This window comes from Symphalangus syndactylus, chromosome 14, assembly GCF_028878055.3.
Source record: "Symphalangus syndactylus isolate Jambi chromosome 14, NHGRI_mSymSyn1-v2.1_pri, whole genome shotgun sequence".
NCBI lineage: Eukaryota > Metazoa > Chordata > Mammalia > Primates > Hylobatidae > Symphalangus > Symphalangus syndactylus.
The window spans coordinates 31,639,626-31,658,074 of NC_072436.2; the positions used below are offsets into that span (position 1 = coordinate 31,639,626).

At 38.0% G+C, this 18,449-nt stretch overlaps 1 protein-coding gene across 13 annotated transcripts in view; it reads left to right on the top strand.

The window, feature by feature from the left end:
• CTNNA2 (catenin alpha 2) overlaps positions 1-18,449 on the top strand; it is a 1,423,217-nt gene that overhangs the window by 1,318,274 nt on the left and 86,494 nt on the right. For all 13 annotated transcript variants that reach the window (XR_010115398.1, XM_063616606.1, XM_063616605.1 and 10 more), the window contains one exon: positions 9,352-9,552. Coding sequence is in view for 12 of the 13 variants with exons in the window: in XM_063616606.1 (XP_063472676.1) it covers positions 9,352-9,552 (201 nt within the window). In the remaining variant the exon portion in view is untranslated. The remainder of the gene's footprint in view (positions 1-9,351; positions 9,553-18,449) is intronic.

Genomic DNA, 18,449 nt, shown 5'->3' on the forward strand with positions numbered 1-18,449 from the left:
GTTTGCAGTTTATAAATCAGGATGGCCTTTGATGTATCTGAATCACTCATGTAAAAAAGGGCCAGGGAATATGGGATTCATTAATCTACACAGTTTATGTCTTAAAATAGGTGATCAGTTACTCCAATTTGGCTATGTTAAGTTTTTTTTTTTTCCCCAACAAGTGAAGGTTTGCGATAACACAGGTGGAGATATCAGCCACAGAACTTACCCCTTAGCAGGGACTTGGTAGCTATCAAGGCTTTGAGCACTTGTCTACGAGGCTGTAGAAGGAAGTGAGTGAAAGAAAACAGAACTGCTCATCACTTGAAATTATAACTTTCTTCTTTGTAAATGAAGCCAGACTGGAGGATGCTAGCAGACATGAATAACTGTGGAGACAGTTTGACCTTTAACAGGACTCAAGGAGTCCATTTCAAGATTGGTCTACCAGCCAGCAAATGGACATTTTTCCAAATGCTTTTGACCTAACTTATTTGGCCCAGTTCACCTGGAAGAATCTCTGTGAGGAGGAGGTCACTGGAAATATCAGCCTTCTTTGTGGGGTGTTAAAAGAGCCAGCTGACCCTTGGAAATTCAAATTGGCCAGGTGTTGATTCTACACAGTTGTGTGGAACTCACACCTACTGACTCAGGCAGTACTAGCCCTGATGACCTGCTGGTTCTTGGCTGACTGAGGGCTGAGGGAGACATTGCATCACTGTTGGTGGGAACCAGGCAGACAGGACCTCTGACTGCAACAGTGTAGAAGTGATTTCTGAGGGAGGCTGTCATGTTTAGAAAATGTTTCTGGTTGCAGTCTTTTCTTTTTCTGAAGAAACATAATAAATTCCCACTGGGGCTTGTCTGAGAACCGCGTAGTCAAATCTAGATTTGATGGATAATCAAAAAGCCAGCTTTTCAATGATGGGGGCAAGCCAAGGCAGATGGGAACATTGATGTAACATGCAGCCTGTGACTAGAATTTACCTTACTCTCTGCTGCTTGATTTAATTCTCATCGAAATTCTATAAAATAGGTACTAGATTACAGAGGGTAGGTAACTTGGCAGAGATGGTATTAAAATCCAGATCATCCTCTTTTCAGAAACTATATAATTCTCAATATGTCAAGATAGAAAGGAAATTTCCTTTGGTGCTTGCTGCTTTCATTTCAGCTTCCTTTTTCCACCTCCAGCATTCTCATTCCAATCTCTAATCCCTTTCCGAAACCTGTCTTGTTTTTTATTCCCAAGGTCTTTGTTTTTGATGACTTGTCAGAGCAACTATTCATTTAAATATCACCATATCTAGAGCTTAGCTGATAAAAGAACTCAATATGTTGTCATTTCTGCTTTTTTTTTTTTTTTTTTTTTTTTTTTTTTTTTTGAGATGGAGTTTCACTCTTGTTGCCCAGGCTGGAGTGCAATGGCGCTATCTTGGCTCACAGCAACTTCCACCTCCCGGGTTCAAGCTGTTTTCCTGCCTCAGCCTCCAGAGTAGCTGGGATTACAGTCATGAGCCACTATGCCAGCTAATTTTGTATTTGTGGTAGTAGAGACGAGGTTTCTCCATGTTGGTCAGGCTGGTCTCAAACTTCGGACCTCAGGTCATCCGCCCACCTTGGCCTCCCAAAGTGCTGGGATTACAGGCGTGAGCCACTGTGCCCGGCCCATTTCTGCTTTTTTATTTTTATTTTTTGCTTTGCTGATAGCTGAGTCCTAATCTTGTAAAAGATACCTCCACAAAATGAATCTCTCATAAGGTATTTGGAAATTGCTTAGATAGGTATGTTGGTAATTTGGGTGATGGGGAATAGAAAGGTGGCCGCTGATACTAACCTTTATAGTATATGGTCAGTTTTTTTCCAGGATAACTATGGTGCTCCAAATAGGAGCCCTTTCCAACCAGCCTCAGATCACACAGCTATCCTGACAGCCCCTGGAAATCTTCTGCATCCCCTTCTGCCTTCACATCAATAGGAAATACCTATACCTTGCCTTTTTCAGAGAGGAATCATTTCAGAACTTACAACTTTTCCAGCCTATTCTTTAAACACATGTATAAAAATTTCTGACGGTGGGGACAAGCAAGGTGAGGAGGTCTTATCTCAGACTTCTTCAATAGGGCAAAGCTCTTCTTAATTTTCTTCCCCCGAGTCCTGCCTCTTTGCTCCCTTTTCTCCTTGCCGTTCTTTTGTGCATCTCATTATTACCAGCAACAAGAAAGGGCTTTGGCTTCTGCTGATAACACTGTGCAGTCCAACCCCAGTGGTACAAGTGCCACAGCATGCCATGGCAGGAAAATGAACAGGCGCTGTCAGAGAGCCAGCTTGGCAGGGCCTGCTGGAGCATGCCTTTGGAGTTGACAATCAGAGGCAGCAGGCACCTTTCCACAGACGGAGTTTGACAAATAATGATACAGCCCACTCTGTCCTGCTGGTGGGCTGTGGACACAGCTCAATAGTTAGGGAAACTACTTCTCATCTTCTCTCTGAGCTAGAGTCGAACATTTACATAAGTAAATTGCAAGTTTGGCCCAAGAGATATTTTGAAATGGCATTAATGATACTTTATGTATCAGTTTCTTCTTAGGGGAATATCTCTTTGGGCAGGAAACTCTATTTAAAAAACAATAAAAACAGATCTTTGTTTTTAAAAGACTGTAGTTTTTTTTTTAATGCTACCCTAACTTCTGTATCTGATATTAAATTTGTCCATATGAAATGCAACAAGTTTGGGGAGCAATGATGCTAGCTATTAACATCACAGGAGCAAAACCAATTTTCAGATGTGGCCTATGCACATAAAAAAGTGAAATGACTGTGTTATAACAGTCAAACTTTTTCCCACTTTGGAAAACCTACAGTTTTTAATAGTGTTTTAAAATAAGCATCTTGGCATTAATCATGTGACAGTTTAATTCTTGGATTTGGCTCACAAAGTAGTAGGAAGCTAAGATCTGGAAAAGCTATTAACTTGATCTCATAATGCCCAAGAGTTTTGGTTTTTAACTTTTCCTTATTTTTTTAACTCTACAGTCTTAAGTTTGTTTTCTTTTAAAAATTCACAGTGAACTTCATTTTTTTGAATCTATAGCCTTATGGTTTACAATAGTCAAATAGTTTGGTCATCACTGATTTTTTTTCATAACAAAATTATATCATTTCTAAAATAGTAATGTTGCCAAATGTAAGGAAGTTTACAATAAAATATGTTGCACTCAAATGTTTCATGACATGTTTAAATACCACACTTGATGTTAGAGTGTGCCACCCAAGCATTGCAGTTTTTCACAGCAATGGAATGATCTCTAGAATACTTTTGCCTTTTATTACTATTTTCATCTCTATTCCTTTCTAGTTGCAACATTCCTCTCCCTTTACTTCATGAATTATTTCTCTTCAAAACACCTCAGAATAAAAGTGTGTAATTGATCACCCCTTCTCAATGGGCATGTTCATTCAGTGTCTCTTTTGATTGCCTGCTGCCTATAGGCCACTGTAAGGAATGCAAATATGAATGAAGTGTGTATTCTGCCTTTAAATAATTGACTGCCCTCCTTGATATATACTAGATTAGTGTGCTTACTAACTGTTAAGTCCTAGACCTGAAGGCACAGGGTATAGGGGTGGGGAAGTTATTACAGGGGGTTCAAAATCCATATATACACCAAGTATGGTCTTCTGACCAAAAAGTTCATGTTCATGTCTGTGTAAACAGGTATGGCTTTTTTCCAAACACAGGCAAACCTCAAATGTATTGCCAGTTCTGTTCCAACTACTGCAGTAAAACGGCAATTGCAATAAGGTGAATCACGCAAATTTTTTTAGATTCCCAGTGCATAAAATAAGTTATGTTTACAGTGCGGTGTAGTCCATTAACTGTGCAGTAGAATTGTTTAACAAATGTACATACCTTTATTTAGAAATACTTCATTTCTAAAAAATGCTAAAGATCGTTCTGAGCCTTCAGCCAGCCATAATCTCTTTGATGGTGGGGGGGCGGTTTCCTTGATGTTGATCAGAGTGGTGGTTCCTGTGTGGTTCCTGAAGGCTGGCATGGCTGTGGCAATTTCTTGAAGTAAGATAACAATGAAGTTTGCTGCGCTGATTGACTATTCCTTTACAAAAGATGTCTCTGTAGCATGTGATATGCTGTTTGACAGCACTTTATCCACAGTAGAACTTCTTTCAAATTGGAGTCAATCCTCTCAAACTCTGCTGCTGCTTTATCTACTACATTTACATAATATTTTAAATCCTTTGTTGTCATTTCAACAATGTTCACACTATCATAGCTAGGGATAGATTACATCTCAAGAAGCCACTTTGCTCATACATAAGAAGCAGTTCCTCATCCAGGAAGTTTGATCATGACATTGCAGATTCAGTCACATCTTTAGGCTCCACTTCTAATTCTAGTTCTCTTGCTATTTCCACTAGATATGCACTTTCTTCCACCACTGAAGTCTTGAACCCGTCAAAGTCGACTATGAGGGTTGGGATCAACTTTTTCCAAACTCCTGTTAATATTGATATTTTGACTTTCTCTGGCGAATCAATCATGGATGTTCTTGATGGCTACTAGGATGGCGAATCCTTTCCAGAAGGCCTTTAATTTATGTTGCCCAGATCCATCAGGAGAATCACTATCTATTGCAGCTATAGCCTTAAAAAATGAATTTTCTAAATAATAAGACTTGAAAGCCAAAATGAGTCCTTGATACATCTGCTGCAGAATAGATGTGTTAGCAAGCAGGAAAGCACTATTAATCTCCGTGTACATCTCCATCAGAGCTCTTGGGTGACCAGGTGCATTTTCAATGAGGAATAACATTTTGAAAAGAATTATTTTTATTCTGAACAGTAGGGTTCAAGAGTGGACTTGAAATATTCAGTAAACTGTGCTATAAACAGATGTGCCGTCTTCAGTCTTCGTTGTTCCATTTATACAGCACAGGCGGAGTAGATTTAGCATAATTCTTAGGGCCCCAGGATTTTCAAAGTGGTAAATGGGCATTGGGTTCAACCTAAAAATCAACTGTATTAGCCACTAATAAGAGAGTCAGCCTGTCCTTTGAACCAGTCATTGACTTCTCTCCAGCTATGAAAGTTGTAAATGTCACCTTCTTCCAGTAGGCCGTCTTGTCAACACTGAAAACTTACTGTTTGCCCCCTTAATCAATGGTCTTAGCTAGATCTTTAGGATAATTTGCCACAGGTTCTATCTACATCAGCACTTGCTGGTTTACCTTGCACTTTTATGTGATGGAGATGATTTCTTTCTTAAACATCATGAACCAACCTCTACTAGCTTCCAACTTTTCTTCTGCAGCTTCCTTACCTCTCTCAGCCTTCATAGAATTAAAGAGCATTAGGGGTCTTGGTCAAGATTGGGCTTTGGCTTAAAGGAATGCTGTGGCTGATATGATCTTCTATTTAGACCACTCAAACTTTCTCCGTATTAGCAATAAGGCTGCTTCATTTTCTTATCTGGGTGTTCTTTGGAGTAGCACTTTTAATTTTTTTCAAGAACTTTTTCTTGTACTTACAAGTTGGCTGTTTGGCCTCTCTTGACTTGTGACATGTCTTCTTCACTAAGCTTAATCATTTCTAGCTTTTGATTTCAAGTGAGAAATGTGTGACCCTTCCTTTCACTTGAATACTTAAAGGTCATTGTAAGGTTGTTAATAGACCTAATTTTAATATTGTTGTGTCCCAGAGAATAAGAAGCTTGAGAAGAGGGAGGGAGATGGCAAACGGCCATCTTGGTGGAGCAGGCAGAACACGCCCAACATTTATTGTTTGCCTTCTCATGTGGACATGGTTCCTGATGCCCCAAAACAATTGCAATAGTGACAAAGATCACTGATCACAGATCATCAAAACAATAATGAAAAAATTTGAAATATTGCAAGAATTGCAAAACTGACACAGAGACAGGAAATGAGCACATGCTGTTGGAACAATGGCACCAACAGACTTGCTTGAGGCAGAGTGGCAACAAACCTTCAATTTGTATTTGGGGGGGGGAAGAAAAACAAAAAACCCCACCAATCTGTGATAAACAATAAAACAAGACATGCCTGTAGATTGTTTTTAATAAAATACAAATCTATTTGAAAACATTCTGAACCATAGTAGCATTTACATGTCTACCATCCATCAATATAACTACTATCATGAAGAAACTGACTCATTTTTTCATAAAAAGGGACCTGAATTGGAGAAGGTTGAAAAACACTGAGTAAACTGTAATTATATGTTGCTTAACAACAGGCATACCTTCTGGGAAGTGCGCCGTTGGGCAATTTCATCATTGTGTGAACATCATATACTGCATTTACACACCTAGATGGTATTGCTTACTGCATACCTACACTATGTGCTATAACCTATTACTCTTAGGCTACAAACTTGTACAACATGTTACTGTACTGAATACTGTAAGCAATTGGAATACAATAATAAGTTTTGTGTATCTAAACATGTATAAATATTTTAAAAGTACAGTAAAAATATGACATAATCTTATGGGACTACCTTCAAGTATGTGGTCTGTTATTGACTGAAATGATTTATGTTGCATGACTATGTCTTAAAATTTTTAAAATTTATTTATAAAAATTAGTAAATTAGGCCGGGCCTGGTGGCTCATGCCTGTAATCCCAGCACTTTGGGAGACCGAGGCAGGCAGATCATTTGAGGTCAGGAGTTCAAGAGCAGCCTGACCAACATGGTGAAACCCTGTCTCTACTAAAAAGGCAAAAAAAAAAAAAAAAAACCAACTATCCAGGTGTGATGGTGCATGTCTGTAATCCCATCTACTTGGGAGGCTAAGGCAGGAGAATCTCTTGAACTTGGCAGACTGAGGTTGTAGTGAGCCGGGATCGCGTCACTGCACTCCAGCCTGGGCGACAGAGGGAGACTCCGTCTCAAAAAATAAGATAAAATTAATCAGTAAATTATAAAACTAATACTTTGTACAACATTATTAACCTGACTATGTAACAAATTTGTTGATGATTTGAGTAATTAATAGCAATGTTTTTGTTATGGATTTCTAGCCTGTGCTGGTTTATTTTAAATAGGTATAATCATACCTATAAAAACATTTTTCTTGCCTCTTAAATTAGTTGCATATTTCTACTTTTGGATAGTCCTATTAAAAATGTTTTCATTTTAACATATTGGGTCATGAATAGGTTTCTTAGAATTTAAAAACAAACTCATTAACTCCAGAAAGATTAGTATCTAATATAATCAACAGACGTCTCACTGTTTTTTACTCAACTCCAAAGTACCATTTCTAAACTCTGCACCGAAACTTTGTCCGTTCTTGTATTACTGTTATTCAAAGAAAATAGCAGCTGGGTGTGTGATTTTGACACAAATCCTTTTCTAGTTACTTATTCTCAGGGGCCAGGACACATTTTAATTGTCTTAAGAAATTCCACAGGACAGGAACAGGAGCTTCTTTTAATCAAAGTTTTACATTTAGAATTCTCTATCAATATTCATTTGAGTAAACATTTCTCTCAGATGTCCTTTTAGGTATATACTGTGTTCACATGTCTAATCATGTTTTCATTAAAATGTCATGTCTCAAGAAAATGTCATGATTTGGGAAGTACTATTTTTTGTGAGTTTTAGAAGTCGAAATACTAAAATGTAAACGTTTCATTATTTTTCTATTCTAATTTATAGTTGAAACTAAAGAACTGGAGAATGTAGAAATCAGCAATTTATAATGGTTTGAGTGAAGAAATCACACTGTATGAGGTCAAAATGGATGTTCTTTATGAAAAGTCAGTTATAACTTGCAATTTTCTGTCCTGTGTCCTAAAAATATAAATTTTCTTTCTAAGTACTTAGTTTAGTGAAAGTAGGGGAGATCGGTAGTGGAGACTAGGATTTGCTGGATACTCTCCCTTCTTTCCTTCTTTAGGAAATTTAAAACCAGAACTAGCCCTAAAAGCTTCTTAAAGAGGTAATATTTTATTTTAACTATTTATGAACTATTGGTTGGATTTGGCAGTTATAATTTTAAAATATTAACAGGTTACTTAAGACTTTAAAAATATATTTATCAAAAGCACATATTTTTATGTGTTCATGTCTTGGTGTGTTTTGGAAAATACCATAAACTGTGTTGCTTACAATCAATAGAAATTTATGTCTCATGGTTCTGGAGGCTGGGAAGTCCAAGACAAAGGACTCTGCTTTCTCATAGTCTTCTCACTGGAACCTTGCATGGTAGAAAGAGGGGGAGGGATCTCTGAGGTCCCTTTTATAAGGACACTAATTACATTCCTTAAGATGCTGCCCTCATAACACAATCACCTCCCAAAGTCTGCACTTCTTAATACTACCCCTTTGGGAGTTAGAATTTTAACATATGAATTTTAAGGGACTACAAACATGCAATTTATTAGTTTGTGTGTGTGCATGTATGGGTGTGTTCAACTTATTTACAAAGAGCACTAAACTTTTTGAACATTTCCTTAGAATTCTGCTTCTAAAGAATGCACAAGGAATAGAATTACAGATCTCACATTGGACTTGAAAAATACAAAATTACACACTTGTTAAAACTGCAAGGGAATAAATAATGTGTTTTCTCTGTGCCATTAGAGAGTGAAGCCTCCCCTCCTGCCTGCTTGATTTCTACTTCGGGCAATCATATGAAAGTTCTGAAGAACTTGACTATAATCTGAGGGAACCAGCCACAAGACTGGATTGTATTTTAATTGTGGGAAACTGATCATCTTCACCTAATCAGTTTTCCCATTGCATATACCATGTGCATGACATACTTTTAAAAGACCAACTGCGTGATGTTTATTTTTCCTCAAATGTTTTCATAATGAAAACATGATTAAACAAACATGTGCCCAAAGCTTTGACTCTGGTTTTATTTATGGACATTTATACTTGGTCAGATTGACTTCATGTTGACTGCTACAACTTCTAAAAGGCCCTGTCGTGTGTAAGTATCAAATTTCGAACAAAGGAAGGGATATTCTTTAAGTCAGTGGTCCTCAGAATGTTGTCTTCAAACCAGTGGCATTAGCATCATCTGGGAGCTTGATAGAAACTCAATTTCTTGGGCTCTACCCCAGACTTACTGAATTGTAAACTCTAGGAGTGGCACCCAGCAGTCTATGTGATGCTACCAGCCCTCTGGCTGACGCTCAGGTTTGAGACCCACTATTGTAATTATAAACTATGTCCTTTACATACAATTTTAGTATTATTAGGTATGCATTGAGATATGTCCAAGGCAAGGGCTCATGCGAGTTGAATCAATTTTAATTGGTTAAGTTCTGAGTTATGTAAAGTCATCTAAATGTGTATGTGTCCTCTCCATAGAAAATCACATCTTGGAGGATGTGAACAAGTGTGTGATAGCCCTCCAAGAGGGTGATGTGGACACTCTGGACAGGACTGCAGGGGCCATCAGGGGCCGGGCAGCTCGAGTCATACACATCATCAATGCTGAGATGGAGAACTATGAAGCTGGGGTTTATACTGAGAAGGTGCTGGAAGCTACAAAATTGCTTTCTGAAACAGGTAAGCATAGGTATTAGGTCTGGCCAAATGTTAATGTCTTGATTAGTTTCTATAACTGAATAAATCTGTTTGATTGATTTCTGTAGGCCTTTATGCTTCTAAATTGCACATAATCGTGGAATGGGTGGAGTATTTGAGTGTTGTCTTTGTTTTTTGAGTTTGAATTTGAGTAATATTAGGAGAATGACATATATGTCATTCCATATATGTATGCTTTGCATGCATATATTTCTTTATACTTTTCATATAGATCATTTGATTCTCACAAACAATAAAATTTTTCTGCTTAATTATCTCCAATTATGGATGAGATAATTTTATGATTTGAGAAAATTATGGTTTGAATTGACTAAGAGACTGGAATGAGGTCACAAGGTTAGAAAATAGTGCAGATGTGATAAGAACTTGGAATCTGTAATTTAACCTTTTCTTCATTTATTGCTTGAGAGGATAGGACCTTAAGAAAGAACTCTGAACAGCCAGTGGAAAGCATAAAGGTTCTAGATAGTGAGTGGATATGATGTGCTCAAAGAAAGGTGGTGGCTGCTGACAAAGAGTTAGGCTTTCAGCTTATTCCGTTTCTTTCTAGGAAAGCTTTACATGCCCTTCTTCAGGGGCATGTGGCTGCTCACAGGACTCACTGCTGTGGTAAGGCATGGTTACTTATGGAAGCTTGTCAGAGCTTGCAGATGCATTGGGGTAAAAAAAAAAAAAAATGCTTCCACTGAATTAGAACAATCTACAACTCTGGAGAATATATAAGACTGGCCTGTTTTTAGTAGTTCTCCCCTCTTGACCAGTGTCTTTTGGCTTCCTCAGGCCTTGTATATTTGTATATATGAGATTAGATACATAGTCCAAGGAATGAGAGGAAACTAGGGAATAGAAAAAGAGAATGTAAGTCCACATTGGATAAGGTTGTTAATGAATAATGAATTGGTGCATATATATGCACAGAAGGGCCTCTCCCCTCAAACCCTAAGGGGGACCTTCATGGGTTTTTCTATGAGCTTTGGATGCCACTAGGCATTTTTAAAATAGCCATCTCTGAAAGGTCAGATATAGCCGTGTTCCAAGTTCTGCATGATGAGATATGTTGGTAGAAATATGTTGCTTTTTATGGGGAAAAGATTATTTACAAAGAGTTCTGTAGGTATTTACTAGCCTGGAATAACAAGTAAAACACAATACATAAACACGGGTATTGGTCATTCTCTTTGAAATATAAGCAGAAACAGTATAGTGTGGTATCATGTTATAAAGAGCACATCTAGAGATTGTTGCCCTTGGAACATCTTTACAGACTTAGAATTAGAAATAATAACAAAAATAATGACAAGATATAACTGCATTTGAATTAGCTGAGAGTCAGCACTGCTTTCTTTCACATAAGCTTGCCCTTTACATTCAATTGAGCAACACAAAGCAAGCCATACAGTATTTCTTTCCTCACTTGGAAGAGTTATAAAAAGATACATTTTTTTTTCTAATTCTCCAAATTAAGGACTTTTTCATTAGTAACCTTTAGGGAGACCATCTCACATTTCTGTGGCTTTCAGTTCCTAGCCCATCAGCTCTATTCTTGGACAAAGTCTCAGCTTCATGTGGGATATCTGACAGAGTAACACTCACTTGGGTCTGTCACTAGATAAATGATACCAGAGAAGTGTTGAAGACCTAGAGACAGGACTCAGTTCCTGCCCACTCATGACTGGTGGGAAGGACACTTGTGGCAGATGAAAGATACAGAGCATATTGCCAATTTTCATGTGACTTTCTACCCACAGATAACTCAGGCACTGTTCAAATGACATTTTAGAACTTTTTCTTATTGTATCTTGGACTGCTTTGACAACAGGAGTGCTGCTTACAAGGTCAAAATCTAAAGGCAAAGACAATTGCTTAGTTGATTGTAATATTTTAACATAATTTTCACCCAAAGTCTTGATATGTAAATGATGTTCTGGTTGATTTTTCCACTTTTAAAAAAACAAATAGTCGTTCATCCTGGATTGTTGTTGCTAATCAAGATTTTTGCTCTTACTTGTGCTGAGTTTTTACAATTTTTATCCTAGCTTGCAATGCTTGAGCACTCCGGGGGCTTAACTAAAGGCACCTTTCTTATTTTGATGCCTATATCCAATTCCTAATTGAATATGGTAGATGAGCAGGACATTTAAATTATACTTTTCAGGATTTATTGAAGTTAACTGGGAAAGTAACCAGGCAGAGACTGAAATAGACAGCTTATATATAACTTTAATTGAAAATATAGCCGGGCGTGGTGGCGGGCGCCTGTAGTCCCAGCTACTCGGAGAGGCTGAGGCAGGAGAATGGCGTGAACCCGGGAGGCAGAGCTTGCAGTGAGCCGTGATTGCGCCACTGCACTCCAGCCTGGGCGACAGAGCGAGACTCCGTCTCAAAAAAAAAAAAAAAAAAAAAAAAAAGAAAATATAGGAATAAGTGTCAAGGAAAAGTGGGTGTCAGTGGACTAAGAGCTAGAGCTAGAATACAAAGGTATACAATTTCTTTGGTATTTGTCCCCAATTGTTCTTCTCTTTCTGAAACAGGAATAATGTTATTATTTTGTGAATAACTAGAGAGGTTGCCAAAGAAATGAAAGAAAAAAACTTCAGCTGTTAACTCACTGATCGCTAATGAGAATTGCTGGGGAATATGCTTGCATAGAGTAGACATGTGGAGTTTGAGGATGACCACAGGATCAGTTCTGTAATTATGGTTGTACAAAGTTTTGTTGGTGTGTGTGTGTGTGTGTGTGTTGTCTAAAGTGATTTACTTCTGATGTCATTGTGTGTCTGTGCTAAGGAGACATAAGATAAATGTCCTCAAAATAGAAACCCTATGCATGTCCCTGATGCCAAATTATCTACCTTTTGCTTAGTTTTGTTTCTGACTTAAACAATTCTAGTGCCATGTTGAATTGGCCACTTTTCTATGTGAATCTATCAAATTTTGTCACGAGAGTACATTGTAGGGTGAAAGAGGGTGGCAGTGGGAAAAAGGAAAAATGCCAAAAGGAAAGATAAGGAGAAAGAAGACAAAATGTCATGGTTTTTGTTGTTGTTGTTGTTGCCACACCTACTAGGTTCTGCCCATTGATTTTTTTGTTTGATATTTTATTTCTAAAAAATTCTGTGCCATTAGATTCAAGACCCTGAGTCAGACATTCTCAGCCTCTGTACTGTTGACACTTTGGTCTGAACAATTGTTTCTTGAGGAGAGTTCTGGGGACTGTTTCGTCCATTATGGGATGCTTAGAAGCATCCCTGGACTCCACCTGCTAGATGTTTGTAGCATCTCTTTCTTCTACATGCCAAGTTGTAACCACGAAGATGTCTCTAGACATTGCCAGATATCCTTGAAGGAAGTGGGTCCTGGTGGGCAAAATAATGTGCAGTGAGCATTACTGCCCTAAAGTAAAGAAATAACCCAAAATAGGGACAAGTTCGAACAGGACAGATTGGAGCCTATGTACTGTGGACAATAGTGAAAAGGGAGTAGGGTTGGGAGTGTATTACAAAGAAGAATCTGTAAAAGGGCAGAATAATCAAACAGCCTTGACTGAACTGGATGTTGCTGCTGAAGGTGTTTACATACAGGCAAGCCCCTGTGTAGACAGATGAATGGCTGCAGGGGTAGGTCACTATAGGGAGACTCCCACTTTACCACCTGGCTGCCCTTGCTGAGTGGCTGGAAAATTGAGAGGTACCCAAAGAGTGATAACACATCTGTGGTTTATTTTCCATGAATTATTTTCTTTCCTTAGTAAAGACAGTGCTTTGCTTAAGAGTGCTTCTTGTCTTGATATGAATGCTGAGTTAAATTTAAGAAAATTTTGTAGATTATTAGTATGCTAAGAATTATAGGATAGCATTATGTACAAATTTACCTGTTCATTTTATATAAAACAATCTAGGCTGATGAAAACACAATAAATTGGATCTACAGCAGACCCATTAAATACTTACATGGCATATTTGATGGGCTCTTCAATAAAACCTGAATTATAACAAATTGCCAACAGCTTGGTAGTAAGTACACGCTTGACCAGACCCATCTTCATAGATCTCGTTTACAAAGTCAGGTTGCTGCAGGAGGCTGAGGAGGGGTGAAGGCACATTCAGTGATATCATATTTAGATATACATACAGTAGCTCATTCTTCACTGAATGGATTATATTGTAATGTCATTTTTGTAAATTTGATAGCTGATTCAAGTTTGTGGCCATGTGAGCATGACTAGGTTAAAAGATCTGTGAGATTCTGCCAGACATTTTTTCTTCAGAGGAAACAATAGACCAAAAAAAAAAAAAAAAAAGAAGAAGAAAGAAAGCCTATTTTAAAAACAGTTCTATGTTATGGAGCACTCTGTATGCAGAGATTAAAATCCCATTATTTTGGAAAATACATGGGCCAAGCAGATGGTATAATTTTTACTTCCATGCTCTATAACCTAAAGTTTTACACGAATGAGAAGGTTTTTCTTTTTACAACATTTCTATATATTTTTGCTTAGAAAGTATAAAAGGACCAGCAAATAGCATCCAAACTAGAAATCTTATTGAGAGGGTACATTTGGGCCAGGACAATGCAGTAGAATGAATCCAAGGTTAGGATTCAGAAGAACTCAGTTACTTGCCTGCTACCAACTAACTGCGACCTCAAACAAATCAGTTAGTGCCTCTGGGACTTGTTTTTTTCATGTATTGCCCAATATTTTGTCATTCAAGAATGGGCCTGTATTAATAGTGTAATATATGCATCACTGTTTCTGGTTTCCTGGTGACTGCACTTGGCATAAGCAATTATTGCCCATGAGTCCCCTGTATAAACCCTCTGCACCATCTGGACGAGGGCCTTCATTATTCTCTAGGCAAAACGTATCCATGCTGCTCCCTCTGTCCTCCCTGCAATGTTCTTCATCTCCTCCTCCTCCTGCTTTACGTCTGTTTGTTGAGATTCTCCATTAAATTATAGCTCTAGTCTCAGCTGGAGACCACAGAAAACTATTAGTCTTTTGACATTTAGTATGGTATGTCCTCTTCAGTGTAAATGACTGTGCTTACAACAGGATTGTCTGTTTTTAGAGGCAAGTGTTTCTATAGGTACCCACAGCCTAGAATGGTGTTTTCAGTAACACATTTAATACGTGTGTATTGATTAAATGAATACCAAAAATGAGAACATTACGCTTTTTTCTTTTTTTTCTGTAGAAAGTATGTCTACCAGCAGCCTCAGGTTTGCAGCTCAAGACCAATTTCTGGGTATCAATGGGAAATCATCTGACTGGCTTTTTGGCATATGCTTCCTTCAGTTGGACTGATTTCTATTGCTAGTGGAATAGAGTTTTATGATTGGACAGGGGTCTGAGTGACCTGCCTATCTCTCTGGCTGGAATATGGGGGGCTGGAGTAAGAGATTGATGTCAGAAGAAGGTGGTAGGGGCAGCTTATTGGGAAGACAAACTATTAAGTATTAGAGACAGGAAGGTCTATCTACAGTCTAAGTTACTTCGGCATGACCAATTTTAAGTCGGAAGTGTAGGAAGAATGAGAAAGAAGCCTCATCCAGTAAAAAAAGCCCTTAAATAGATAACATATAATTTGTCTGAATGTCTTTTTTTATATGACTAAAACCTATATACTCAAAGTATTGTAGAAATCTGATAAGTTTTTGAAGATCTGTATAATTTTTCCTGAAAGCAAATGCAAGGTTTGGGGCTCAGAGAACAAACGTTACTTTGCACAGTAAGCACGTCAGTTTCCCATGTTCCTTTCCCGCTCTTGGAGCAATGTGATGAGGGCAGATAGATTCTGCACATACAGTGGAGGTCTGTGCTACAGGTGGGGAACCACACAATTATGAATCTAGGAGCTTATTTAGAAATTGGTGCTCCTCCTGAGGGCAAGAAGGAAACACTTTCTCTCTCTCTCTCTCTCTCTCTTTTTTTTGAGATGAAGTTTTGTTCTTGTTGCCCAGGCTGGAGTGCAATGGCACAGTCTCGGCTCACTGCAACCTCTGCCTCCCAAGTTCAAGTGATTCAATTGCCTCAGCTTCCCAAGTAGCTGTGATTATAGGCAGTCGCCACCACGTCTGGCTAATTTTTTTTTTTTTTTTTTTTGTATTTTCAGTAGAGACGGGGTTTCACCATGTTGGCCAGGCTGATCTCAAACCCCTGACCTCAGGTAATCTGCCTACCTCGGCCTCTCAAAGTGCTGGGATTACAGGCATGAGCCACCGCGCCTGGCCACGTTTTCTCTTTTATGTAAACAAATTCTGTCCAGGAGGTACCCAAGTGGTTAAAAACTTTTGGAATATAAATGCATAGTTCCTAGTTTTATCCCTCTTGAAATGTAAACACATCTCTGGAGAAGCTAAGCCTATAAATCTCTTTTCAGGTTATTTCACTATCTTAGGACTGTTAACCTTTGAACCAGGTTACCAGAATTTTTGTTCAGAAAGGGTTGACCATGCAGAAACATGAAAATATTTTCTATACACTGGTGTGTTTGTAAATGATGTGTTCTCCCACAATTCAGACATGTTCAGCTCTCTCAGCATAAGAGGCTGAAGAACCACCTCAGAAAATACAACCATAACCAGATAGCTTACAATATAGAAATGTAAATGATTCCTCACCAAAAGAAAAGTTGCTTGACCTCTCTCATAAGAGAAATGCAAATTTAAAACTACGCTGAGAAACCATTACCCATCGGAATGGCAAAGATCCAAAAGTTCTATAATATACTCTGTTATCAAGGATGAGGAAAAGTCATCTCATATTTTGCTTGTAGATGTGCAAAATGGAGGAAATTTGACATCTTCTATCAAAAGAACATATTTAACATTTGGAAAGCAATCTCACTTTTAAAAATCTGTTCTTCAGATGTACTGGCAAAAAATATAAAAACATGCACAAGGTTGTTTATGATAAGATTGTAGGCTAGAAACAACACAAATATCTAGCTTTAGGGCACTGGTTGAATAAATTACGGTCTAATCACACAGTGGAGTATTATGCAGCTATAAAACAGAATGGGGAATAACTATACAATCTCTGACTATATTTTTAGGTTAAAAAATGAGGTGGAAAAAGAATGTATAACATGTTCCATATATTTTCAAAAAAGGTAAATTATAGCACACGAAGAGAAAGTAAGATACAAAATTTTATTCTAACAATAAAACCCTTAACATGAAGGTGGAGATGGGGTAGGGTAGACATAGGAATATTAACAATTGCATGTGTGTATAGGCCATAAATTTTGGGGTGACACAGCAGAACAAACAGCACTTCTCTAGTGCCTGTTTGTCAAAGTACAACCAAAAAAAAAAAAAGACATGAATCTCCAGTTCTTCATGGATTCAGAATCCTGGGAACTGAAGAATACATGTGCTTCTTTGTCACTTCAAAGACATCAGAGACCAGCATCTGTGGTAATGGTAGTGTAGTAAATTAGGGGCCTACATATTGTGTCTAGCAGAGTCAGTGCTGGTGTCCACTGGAATTGGTGGCCTGGATGCTTTAATTGTGCACAACTGAGGCTGTAGTAAGTTCCTGTCACCCAGATTTTCTGACAGAGGGGAAACTGCCACATCAGTGATAGGTGTTTGAATCAGAGGAAGAATATGCTAACAGCCACTCATTTGGAAGCACATGTGGTACATCCTTGGAGTATTCCAGAAATAGTTTTGGTAATGAAAAAATAAGCTTTCCACGCAGCCGGAGGGCCTGAAATAACAGGTGAACAAAAGAACGAAAGAAGTACTGTATATGGCCAAATGACCTCTTTGCCAAATTTTAAGTTTGTGGAGACAGGTCTTGCTATACTGGCCAGACTGATCTCCAACTCCTAGCTTCATGTGATTCTCCCCCCTCAGTCTCCCAAAGTACTGGGATTACAGGCATGAGCCCATCCCACTTGGCTCCTGGTTTGCCTTTCTATATTTTACCTTTCCTCTAATTCTACCTGATTTCTTCCTTGTCAGTGAAGTCCCCTTTCTAACCAGACCAGACAAGCCCACTCTTCTGTGTACCTGTTACCCTTATTATCTGTGTTACTCATTTGAGTAACCTACCATATACTGCCCAGTATTTCATACTGTTGTTACCCACTCTTCTACTTATGTTTATATCTGTCCTAATGTTTATATCTGTCCTCTGTCCATCTTAGTACCTGAAGCATGTGTGTATGTATTGACTTTTTGCATGTTTTTGTTAAATTTTAACCTCTTAAGATCTGAGTCTACCTCTCCATTACCTGCAGCTTTAATTAAGAGTTGAAACTCAAAGATGTTATTAATATAAATGAGTAACATAATGACACAGTTACCTTATTCTGGGGGATTAAACCCTCCTTAGATTGCATACTTAATGATCAAGATAAGAATCTTTTAAGTTATGTGCAATAAATTTTTAGCAAGTACTTTATTACATCTTAATGCAATCTAAGTATTTAAACATCACAGATGCCAAATTAGACTATTTATTAAGCTAGGTTTTGACAAACACTAAGCTAAATAAAGCATCATGCTCATGCTCAATACTTTATTCGTTCCTTAAGTTGCAGAATTAAATGTGCCATCCTTTTAAGTTATAAACCATTTGTGATTATTCTTGAAATGCTTATTTTAAAATAGAAGAAAACTTTCCAAGCAAGCATTTTCTTTCCTCAGGAAAAGGAATTTGTGTCTAGACAAGAGCAGATGGATGCTCCCTGATTCTTTTAGGGTAGTTGTCGTGAATGGAATTTAGAGAGTTTTTTTTTTTACCCCCTCCTTCTAGGCAGTCCTTTTTCATCTTTTATCAAACAATTCAGCTCATGGGTTATGTATTGCCTTCTGGAACTTAAATTTGATTTATGTTTGAAATATAC